Source organism: Hemibagrus wyckioides, linkage group LG20, assembly GCF_019097595.1.
Source record: "Hemibagrus wyckioides isolate EC202008001 linkage group LG20, SWU_Hwy_1.0, whole genome shotgun sequence".
NCBI lineage: Eukaryota > Metazoa > Chordata > Actinopteri > Siluriformes > Bagridae > Hemibagrus > Hemibagrus wyckioides.
In genome coordinates this window covers 19,473,685-19,485,757 of record NC_080729.1, presented here as the reverse complement: position 1 = coordinate 19,485,757, position 12,073 = coordinate 19,473,685, and the positions used below count along the sequence as shown (strand labels likewise).

The 12,073-nt window shown below is 42.5% G+C and overlaps 1 protein-coding gene across 1 annotated transcript in view; it reads right to left on the bottom strand.

Moving 5' to 3' along the window:
- Positions 1-12,073, bottom strand: part of slc44a5a (solute carrier family 44 member 5a) — an 86,713-nt gene that overhangs the window by 18,791 nt on the left and 55,849 nt on the right. The window contains exons 3-6 of the mRNA XM_058419094.1: positions 11,853-11,926; positions 9,204-9,288; positions 6,780-6,864; positions 6,551-6,679 (exon numbers count right to left, since the gene is read on the bottom strand). Coding sequence (XP_058275077.1) covers positions 6,551-6,679; positions 6,780-6,864; positions 9,204-9,288; positions 11,853-11,926 — 373 coding nt within the window. The remainder of the gene's footprint in view (positions 1-6,550; positions 6,680-6,779; positions 6,865-9,203; positions 9,289-11,852; positions 11,927-12,073) is intronic.

Sequence of the window (12,073 nt, the reverse complement as noted above, 5' to 3'; positions counted from 1 at the left end):
GCTCGTTTGTTACCAGTGGAAACACTGCAGCAGATGAGGCAGCGAAATCAGCAGCTTTAGGACATACCAACATTATGCTTGTGACCGACTCTGAAGGTGAAGACTACCCAGAAACGGACTTAACCTCCTTAGCCGCAGCGCAAAATTCGGCCTCAGTATATGAGATATCTAAGTGGATAAAAAGGGGGGCGGTTAAGAATGCACGAACAGGCGTATGGCGTGGTCCTCAGGGGCATTTTGTGGCTCCTCTCTCAGTTCTCACATCGTTGATTAATGATGCGCATGGCTTGAGCCATTGCGCAAGGGGGGAAGTGATCAAACGAATTCAAAGAGCATGGTGGTCTCCGTATTTAGCTCAGATGGTTGATCACAGGTTAGCACGTTGTGAAATATGTGCAGAATACAACAACAGGAAAAGTTTTACTGCCCCAATAGGTCACATACCAGAGCCAGACGGACCATTCAGGCATCTGATCATTGACTTCATGGATATGGCAGAGGTGAAGGAGAAGAAAAGGTATGTTTTGGTGGTGGAGGATAGATTTAGTAGATGGGTGGAGGCGCACCCAACAGCTAAAGCAGATGCAGATTCAGTGGCTAAATTTTTGTGTCGTGAGGTGATTCCAAGGTTTGGTATTCCTGATAAGATCAGCTCAGACAGTGGTACTCACTTTGTGAACAATGTGATTCGAAGGGTGTTCCAGTATTTAAGAATACGACACAGATTGGGTTGTGTCTATCACCCACAGTCGCAGGGAATGGTGGAAAGGGCAAATGGAACATTAAAAGCGAAGCTGGCAAAAATTTGCGAAGCGGGAAAAATGAATTGGGTGCAGGCTTTGCCGCTAGCATTAATGAGCATGAGAATGCAAACTAACCGAATGACGCATCTAACCCCGCACGAAATGCTTACAGGACGACCTATGCCTGTACCTTATCTACGAGGGCCCTATAAGGGCCCTTCGCTGGAGCAGCTTGAAAGTGAGCTTGGCAATTATGTGAAACACTTGACTGAAATACATCGAGCTATATTCCAACAGGTGAAAGGTGCTACGGAGGGAAGGACGAGCGAAATTGACGAGGAGCTGAGGACTGTGAAACCAGGAGACTGGGTGTATGTCAAGGTCTTCAAGAGAAGATGGAATGAGCCCAGACGAGTTGGACCACTAAAAGTTGTCTTAGCTACTCCAACAGCCGTAAAGGTCGAAGGTAAGACTGCTTGGTTTCATCTAAATCACTGTTGCAGAGCACCAGATCCAGGGGCTGGAGCGAGACGTGAAAGAGAGCAGGAGCAGGATCCACTGATAAGGGAATTCGAGGAGCGAAGGCGTGACCCAGCTGTTCCCGCCTCACAACCCCCTTCGGTACAAGCGCCCCACCCGCAGAGCCAGGAGTTTCAACCGTGGGAGAGTCCAGCAGAACAAGAAGAAGACGACCCAAGGGAAGGGCCTTCACAACACGATGTGGGAGATACAGGACCTGCCTATAGAACTAGAGCCCGTGCACGGCGAGAACACTGAAAGAGAAGGGAGAGAAAGGAACGATGAGCAAGAAATAAATGAAGAAGAGGGAAATGGTGAACGAATCAACAGAACGGACTGGGGCTTATTGGTACTTGTAATAGTAGCACTGCTGTGTATAGGACTATGGATATACACACTTATACGAGTCTTCGGTGATAATGAACACATGAATGATGAAACTAGGGGAATACATTATATTGAGCAATCACCAGCAACGCTGCCCAGAATACGCAGAGACACTGCACAGACAATGAGCCTCATGAGTAGATTAGACCAGGAGTTGTGGACAAACAATTTGTTTTACCAATGGCTAAGTTACACAGCACACGAAGCAGGAAACACCTCGTGCATAGTGTGCCATGACAGGACATCGCGAGCTCCCAGAGTTTTTCCAACGAGAGGACCAGAAGGTTGTAACAGCACCAAGCACAACCTACGCCACCTATGCCCATTCGTTTGTCTTATGCATTCTATCTCATGTGCCTACGGCCCAACCAGGTTAAAGAAGTTGAATAGTACCTGTGAGTATGAGGAGATCGGGACTGAGGGACATCCGCCCATCAGAGTGAGTGAGCGTCAGGGACAGAGATACCCATTCTGTGTATGTTCAAACGGATCACAGGTGTTTGTCGGCAACATTTCTAAAGACTGTGACGTGACGGCAGATACAAAAGGATTAAAGATTACCGTGTGGAGACAGTGGAAAAAGGACTATATTGATCTGAACCAGCCTGACCTATCTAATGGGACTAGGCCACTGGCTGATGTATTCTGGTATTGTGGATATAATGTTGCTAGGCAGACCCTGCCACCCGGGTGGGGAGGATGCTGCACAACAGTGGTGCTGACAGGAAAACTAACTGTGCTGCAAGAAAAGGAGATTAATACCTCAGGTCGACGAATTAAGCGCGACTTGGGACGATTCGACAGGAGCAGTGGGGTGTACGTGGATTGGAGAGGGATTCCGGTGGGAGTCCCTGATGAACATACTGCCATTGGTCGACCAGGAGCAGGAGCACTGACCTTTTTCTTGCCATGGGCACAGATTGGTAAAAACGTGAGATGGATTAACTATATTTGGTACAATCAACAAAGGTTTATGAACTACACAATACAAGCACTAGATTTGATTCAAGAACAACTACATGCAACATCTACCATGGCCTTACAGAACAGGCTTATCCTGGACACCATGAGGGCCCCGGAAGAAGGAGTGTGTACTATGTTTGGAGACCAATGTTGTACTTACATTCCAATGCACACTGGTCCGGAGGGTAACCTGAGTAAAATACTGCGGCAGATGAAAGACCTTAGAGACGAGCACGTAGAGAACACATATAAACCAACAAATGATTGGCTGGCATGGTTGTTCTCCTCAAATTGGAGAGCCGTCATACTTAGGATAGGAACAGTCGTAGGTGTGGTTTTGGTGATACTTGCAGTTCTGTTGTGTTGTGTAATTCCACTACTGCGTTCCATGATTACACAGATGACGCACACATTGTTTGGCCAATATGTTCAGATGACACATGAGATTGAGTCTCCGTTTAAATCCAGCAATGGCAGTGATGAATTGGACTTAATAAAGATGATTGCATAATGGAGGGAGATTGGAGGCATATATGGAGGTATTTATGGGGTAGGTTGTTGAAAAACGATTTGGGGGAGTGGGAGCCAAATTTAGGATTGCTAGAGTACCCTTTTATAGATAGGCGTACATCAGTAAGGGAGATTTACGCAGACAGGATGTATATTACAGAGATACAAATATTTGCATATACTCCGAGACAGACAGCACAGTTACCCATCGTGGTAGAACATGCACATTATAATGTAGAACGGTTACTTAATCTTGCGTACAGAAGGAAGAGAAGGTTTGGAATATGGATAGGTGTACCACTTAAGAAGAGGGTAGAGGTCATTACAGTCAAGTTAGGAGAAGATGTACTGTGGACCAATGTTCCTAGACAAATGATGGAGCTGCTGAGATCCTTGCCGTTCCAATCATCGGGAGGGGGCTAAGTGATGTGCTAGTAACCTCTCCTTAGCCCCCCTACGGCCCCTCTACGTGGCGCAAAGTCACATGGGCAGAAGAACAACAGGGGACATCATAAAAGGATGTGGGATATGTTATGTCGGTGTGTCGTATTATATTGTGTTTTAAATCACTAATGTTTATGCATGCAACACTATTATCATTTATGTGTGTTTTGAAATACTACTGAATGAAAAAAGCGTAATCACTGGAGAAGTCTTATAATGACTACTGAATGATTGAATGTTACTCATTTATGCATCTTAATGACAACTGCTGATTTGTGGTTATAGGGAACATAATAATAATGATTCAGGCTTATTGGTCGTGTGGGAAGAGTGGTAGACATTACTGAATGTGCTATAAACATAGAGTTAGTTGATACTTAATGTTTGCACACTTGAAGCTCTCTGCAGGTACAGTGGCTGGGTAGGTAAGAAGATGAGATCTCGAGAGTGACTGAGGACAGAGTGACTGAGGTTCCAATCTGGCTCCTGGTATAGATCCCAATAATGCCCTACTGAAGAATCAAGAGAAGACAGACCAGCAACACAAAAAGCCACACCAGAGTCAGAGGTGTTGGGCGAAGGGAAAGCTGCTACCTGGAAAAAACAGGGGGCAGCCGGTGACCAGAGAAGAAGGCCGGTTAGCCAAAGACGGGTAAGATCTCACTGGGTGGGACAACCTAAGGCAGGCACGGTCGTGCTGCTGGTCACCGGGTATGAAATGGAAACAACGTGGATTGCGTGTAACCAGGGGAATACCTGATGAGTAGGGTTGGGATCCAGGTAGGTATGAAATTGATTGGCAAATGTGAAGAGAGCGAGTGAGGTGGGCGATAGCAAGACTGAGAAGAACCACATGCAGTGGTACCTGCATGGAGCTTGGAGTACTTATTACATTCCTTGACGAGTATATAATTGTTTACTAGCACCATGATAGTAGTGAAACACTGAAAACGAATCATACGAGTATGTATAATCCTTGTGCTGACTTATGTACGTATATAAGGCATGTATCCACATATCTGAACAAGTTGAGTGTGTTGTGACTTGAGTCACAAAAGGGGGGAATGTGGGAGATAATTTTGTAAATGAGAATATATGTATAAGGTATGTGTGAAATAATCAGGGGGACAGCAGGAGTGAGTTCTCAGGTAAAGTTTATTCGTTAGGTCGTTTGAGCTTAAGAACAATATAAGGTTTAACACGGCATGTTGGCCTGTCACGGGCCTTGCACACAGGCTGCAAGGGCTTTGAAGAACAAGTAGTTGTATCAATGATGTCAGTCTGGCAGGCTTTCTCTGCGGTACCAGGCTTTCCAAACTTGGACCAATCAATGGCAGAGACGCACCCTAGATTGTTATGGTCAATCTTCGCTCCATTGGTACCTTGAGCGGTAGTGAGCTCATCATGAAGTAAACGCAGGGCGTGCTGGATGGCAATGGTGGTACCAGGCGAAATATCTAGAGAATATACGTGGAAGACAGCGGATAAATCAGAAAATCCGTGGGGTGTAAAAGTTAATAAAAAGAAAGGGGTGTTGGTCCCTGAAGAACTGAGAACTTACCCATGCTGTCTCCTGAAGAAGAATGAGGTATTGGCGAGAGTGAGGCCAAAGACAATCCCACTGGTGGGGGCGGCAACGCCCAATTTTTAATATAATGATTCAGGAAAGTTTAATTATAATGGTATTCGAAAAGTTGTAAATCCAAAGATAATGGTGTAAAAAAGAATCTAAAAGGTCAAAAAAAAGAAAGTTTGGTGGGATTGTCTAGGCAAAGAACCAGTGACGTGTTGCATTGGGAAGATAAGGGAAATGTATATAAAGGCTGTAGTTGGAGTTCCCCGGGTAGAGGTTGTTGGGACGTTCATGCGTGAGCATCTCAAATTCTTGTATCAGCGCTGATTACAAAATAAAATCTCTTATCTGTATTCATCTAGTCTGCTTGATTGGCTTATTTAGTTATGAGGCCTTATTAACCATGAGTCTCACTCAGACTGAGCTGTCGGGTCAGTGTGGAGCTGGAGTCAGATTTTAGTAGTGAGTACAGTAGATTTTTTATTCCACACTTTGTATCACTTAGTTACATAAAGGAGGTGTGGCTTTGTATCAGTTAGTTACATGAAAGAGGTATGGCTTTGTATCAGGCAGTTACAGAGAAGAGGGTGTGGCTTTGTATTAGTTAGTTACATGAAGGAGATGTGGCTTTGTATCAGTTAGTTACAGTTTAGGGGTGTGGGCTGTGTCTCTGTCAGCTAAAGTGAAGAGGTGTGGTTTTGTATCAGTCAGTTATATGAAGGAGGTGTTGCTTTGTATCAGTAAGTTACAGTGAAGTGGGCATGGCTTTATATCAGTCAGTGATTGTGAACTGGGCGTGGTTTTGTATCAGTCTGTTTCAGTGAAGGCAGTGTGGCCATTGTGTTTGTCAATCACTCTGAAGGAGGTGTGGCCTCTGTAATGTCAATCACAGTTGTGGAGTTGTGGCCTTTAAACTGGAGGCGTGGCTTTAATAATCTGTCAGTCACAGTAAAGGAGGTGTGGCCACTGTGGCTTTGTGTTAGTCAGTTACAGTGAAGGGGGCTTGGTCCCGTGCCTGTCAGTTACAGTGAAGGGGGCTTGGTCCCGTGCCTGTCAGTTACAGTGAAGGGGGCGTGGTCCCATGCCTGTCTTACAGTGAAGGGGGCTTGGTCCCGTGCCTGTCAGTTACAGTGAAGGGGGCGTAGTCCTGTGCCTGTCAGTTACAGTGAAGGGGGTGTGGTCCTGTGCCTGTCAGTTACAGTGAAGGGGGCATGGCCTTTATACATATCAGTCTCAGTAAAGGGGGCGTGTTTTAACCTGACGAGGTTTAGTGCCGCATTGCTGCCGTGTTGTTTATTCAGCAGAAAGCAGACGGAGCTGGTTATTGACCGATAAACACATTGACAGACTTGTTGCTCTCGGGATGAAGACACTTCCAGCTCATATGGATCTAGCGTTTGTGAATAATCACCTTCTTCGGATCGTTGAATCCCGGCCTGCAGAACTGCCTGTAATATTCCCAGTGGCTCCTGCTGGAGGCGTGTTGGAGCTGCACATCCGTGTAGGTGGCGAAGCGGTCCGGGCACGTGGAAACACACATCTGTAAACACCAGAACAACAGGAAATTCATGCGTGAAGGTGGTGCTGAGATGAAACGTGTTGAGTGTAAACCTGAATGAATGTTATGTGAAGAGGAGAACCTGAGTGGTCGGACACTGGAGGTTGATCAGAACCGCAGGATTTGCACATTTCAGGATGTTGAAGTAGAACAGGATGGGTTTCTTACTGCGGGAGATAAAAACAAGCCTGAAAACAAGTTCCTTAACTTAACCCACCCACCTATACACACACACACACACACACATATGCGCCATGAACATTTTTAAGGCATTACGAGTGAGAGAACACAGAGGTGAGAGAAATAATCAGCGATGCAGCGGCGTGACTCGAAGATTATATCACTCCTTTATTCCTCTTCACAGCAATTTGACTTTCTTTCTCTCTCTCTCTCTCTCTCTCTCTCTCTCTCTCTTTCTTTAAAAATAGGATCCTTGAAAAATTTTTTGAAAAAACTTTGGAGACACCTTCCATATATATTACATAATCATCTCCTTCAGCATTACACCAGGATTTATTTATTCATTCATTTAATGTATTCATTATTTAATTTATTTTTACTTTATATACCAATGTTTCTTATTTATGCATTTATTTCATTTAATTCAAATGTATTAAATTAAATTATTATTTATTTATTTATTTATTTATTTATCTCTGGTTGAGGATAAGCTATTAGCTATTTTATATTTTATTTATTTTATATTTATTGTTTTTTCCCCCATTTTGTGTTTATATGCTGGATTTTTGTTTTAAGAATTTTTTTCTGTTCCTCTGTTATAATATTTTTGGTCATTTAGTCTCTTTATGTGTTTGATCACTGTGTTGTGTTTTGTTGCACTGAGTGAAATTTGCCAGAAGGTGTCAGCAGTGTCATGTGCTATCACACACACACACACACACACACACACACACACACACACACACACACACACACACACACACACACATTCTACAGTTTAATCCTATTACACATTAACCAACGTCTGGACAGGAAATCTGCCCAGCTAGCATTATTACTATTATTATTATTATTATTATTATTATTATTATTATTATTATTATTATTATTTTTATTATTATTATTTTTATTATTATTACTACTACTATGTATCATGTTTATATCTAATTCAATATCAAACCTTCATCTCTTTTCCATTTCCTGGACTGGAATGATTCCTGATTTGATCCTCAGTTATAAATCATTACTAAGACTCATGACTCACTGCTGAAATCATAACATGAGAATCTGCTCTCGCATCTTTAACGGCATAAAGACAGAATAAAGACGGAACAAACCAGAGGTCAGTCTTCAAGCTCCCTCGCATTTAATTCTGTGAGCATAACACACACACACACACGCACACACACACACACACACACACACTCCTCTAAGCTCCAGCGCAGTAAACACACCACCCTGGTCGCGCATAACAAACCTTCTTATCGCTGTTCCCCAGCTCCACTAACGAGCTGCTTTCCATTCACGCCAAGCTCGCGTCCTGCTGATCGCACCGCAGAGCCAAACACAACAAGTCTAACTAAATCAGTGTGCTGAATATCCTACACACAACTCTCCGGCTTTGTTTAAACCCTAAACACTAACCCTAACACTAATCCTAAACCTAACCTCAGCACCAAACACAAGTCTAATTAAATCAGTGTGCTGCATATCCTACACACAACTCTCCTGCTCTAGTTAACCCTAAACCTAAACTTAAACCTAATCCTATCCCCAACACTGAACGTAAACCTAAATCTAACCTCAGCACCAAACACAAGTCTAAATACATCAGTGTGCTGCATTTCATATTCACGACTCCCCTGGGCTAGTTAACCCTAACCCTAACCTCAGCACTAAACACAAGTCTAACTAAATGTTAGTGTGCTGCATATCCTACACAAGACTATCCTTCTTTATTAAACATGAACTTAATCCTGACACTAACACTAACCCTAAACCTAACCATAAGTTTAACTAATGTTAGTGTGCTACATATCCTACACACGGCTCTCCTGCCCTGATTAACCCTAAACCTGAACTTAAACCTAACCCTAAACCTAACCTCAGCACTAAACATAAATCTAACTGAATGTTAGTGTGCTGCAAAATGTTAGTGTGCTGATAACCCTAACCCTAAACCTATCCCTATTTCTAAACCTATCCCTATCCCTTAACCTATGATGGGTAGTGGTTCAAAAAAATAGAGGTTTCTATAGTAACAACTTCCACATGGACATATATGTTGGATATCCCACATGAGAGAGAAAGAGAGAGAGAGAGAGAGAGAGAGAGAGAGAACATAAACAAGTGAACTACTTTGCTTGGGGAACTTTCCACGACTTTCCATGTAACTATAAATGGATAAAAATGATGACACCGATCTTTAACAAGTTGCTGTTGATTATTTTCCCACAACAGATTATTTATGATTATTTCGTACACACATTGACTCCGCCCACACTCTCGGCATCTCTGATTGGCCGACGGAGTCGTCGGTACTCACGCATTGGCCGTGCCTTTCTGCCCGCAGAAGTCTCCTGAGCTGTCAGTAGGATGGATCACTTTCCTGGGGTCTCCGTGTATCCAGGCTAGAGTGACGAGATATCACACACACACACACACACACATACACAGCTTAGCTCTTCAGCTCCATTCCTTCATATCCGCTAAGCTTTAAATCTCTTCGTATTAAAATGTATGACAAGAAGTGAGACTGTAACACACACACACACACACACACACACACACACACACACTGAAATCAATGCTGCCTGGAGGAAATATTGATTTCTTTTCTGCACTCGCACCTAATTAATAAAGTCACTACATACAAACAATCCACGCTTCTCCGTCTCTCCGAATCGATCCGATCTGTCCGATTTGTTCTGCAGACTCTGGGATTTTGATATTTTAGACATAAAATCATCTCTAAACTGCTGCCATGAAACGTTTTTTCTATCTCAATCCAGCACAGTTCATGCTCAAATCTTCTACACGAAAGTCTTAAAGGTCTGTTCAGGTGGAAAAAGTCGGTCTGTAGCCGACAATAATAATTTTAAAATAAAGACAGAACTAAACTTTAAGAATTTTTCTATTTGTTAAAAAATATTCTGTATTAATTCAGACGTTATGTAAGAGACACAAATATTTCTCAATAATAATTTTTAGTTACTACTAGTAACTTCAGTGGCTTTTTAACATCAGTTATTATTATTATTATTATTATTAATAATAATAATAATTAAAAAAGCTCAACATTAATTTTAATTCAATTATTATTATTATTATTATTATTATTATTATTATTATTATTATTATCTGTGTGTTTCCAAAAATTAGTGAAATAATAGAAATATTATAAATTTAAAAATTTTATTATTATTATTTTATTTATTCTGATTATTCTGCTAATTCAAAACATGTGTACTTTTAAGGACTTTAATATTAATGTATTTATTTAATAAATAAATAAATAAATAAATAAACGGGTTTTGTTTAGTATTTATTTTGTAAATATTTTAACATCATAAAATTTGTTATTGTCTCTTGCACCCTCTCTTTATTAATGGTTTAATAAATCAGCTGAAAAATAAATAATTAATCTTTTTTTTTTCCAGTGCAGAACGAGTCCAAATACTGAACTAATCCATAGCAAAATGCACCTGAAATAAGGTGTAATTAAAAATAACTCTAAACAGATAAAAACTCCTTCAGTACTACAGCTCAGGAAAGGTGAACACTTCCAAATAATCATCATGCTTGTGTTCTCAGTGTCTTCATTCTCTTCATCACACCACCATGGTGTGGATTTATTTTCTTGTAACTGTAACTGATTTATTCCTGATGAGCCCAAACGCACGACTTAACGAAACAACACGATATGCAAATGAGGAGATTTATAACGAGCGCTGGAGAAAACGGCGAGGGGGAAAATCGGTTCTCTTTGTTTCCTGTATCCTGATGTAGAGACGAGACCCGGGAGCGTCTGGAACGATGACATCATCATCGCTGAGCTCATCGTTCTGAGAGGATTAAAGTGGTGTGCATGTGTATGCGTGTGTGTGTGTGTGTGTGTGTGTACAGGATGGTGACATCATTCTTGGATGCTAAGAGGGACACTTACCATCTCTGTTATTGTTCCTTCATTTTATTTTTTTTTAGTATCCGTAATTCAATTGCTGTTGGCTATGGAATGAATTTCATGTGAAATAAAAGTGAAAAGATATAAAATAAAATAAATAAAAAAGCTGCTGCAGGGCTCAGAGGCGTAAAAAGGCTGCATGAATCCCAGTTTCATTCATATTCACAAGTGCACTTGACTTTGCAGGGGAGTGAAAAGGCTGCAGGTGGAAGCGAGGCTCTGTGCTCCGTGACACGCACCGCACCGAGACCTAATGGCTTCCGTTAAAAAGCCGTGTCACGGAGACCGTCTCGTTTTCCCTTCGCCGCCGCTTCCCCTTCACCCTTTCGCCTTCACGCGGATTTTCATCTGGCCTGTTCGGCTCCAGCCTCACAGCACCGGCGTAATGAGATTTGGACTCGGACGAAGCTGAGGCGCTCCAGGGCAGTTTGACTGTTTGACGGACACAGTGATGTCCAACTCGTGGAAATGTGTCGCTTTTTAGTGCTTGTTTTTTCAGTCAGAAGATGAAGATGAAGTCGTCCTGCTGATCCTGAGATGGAGATACTCTCTGTGGTTCATTCGGACTCTCGGACGGGACACCACAGAGAACCTGGACTTTTCTTGGACTTGTTTATACAACATACACACACACACACTTTTTCTTGCACAACACAAATCACACCACAATCTCACACACACACACAACTACACTTCATTCACAAACATCATACTATTCCATCTGCATTCTGTCTGTCTGTCTGTCTCTCTCTCTCTCTCTCTCTCTCACCCCTACCAGCCCCTCTCTCTCTCTTTCTTTGTCTCTCTCTCCCTACCTGTCTGTCTCCTTCTCTCTGTCTGTCTGTCAGTCTCTCTCTCTCTCTCTCTAATGTATTTTTCTAACAGATCGTTGTCTGACAGTAAACACAGTGTTATGATTTCCTGACTCCAGGAGAGACCTGTTTATTTCCCCACAGAAAGACAGGTTGATGAGTTTGGACCTGATTCGAGCAAACCAAAGCAGGCGCTTACCCACGGTGCCGAGCGCGACGTAGCCGAGGATGACCACGATGAAGAGCACACAGCACAGCACGTCCGTACAGCTTCTGCAACACAGACAAAAGACGAGTGAGGAAGACTGAGGGGACATCTTCATCATGGACAGAGAGGGAGAGAGAGAGAGAGAGAGAGAGGACAGAGAGAAAGAGAGAGAGAGAGAGAGAGAGAGTGAGAGGACAGAGAGAAAGAGAGAG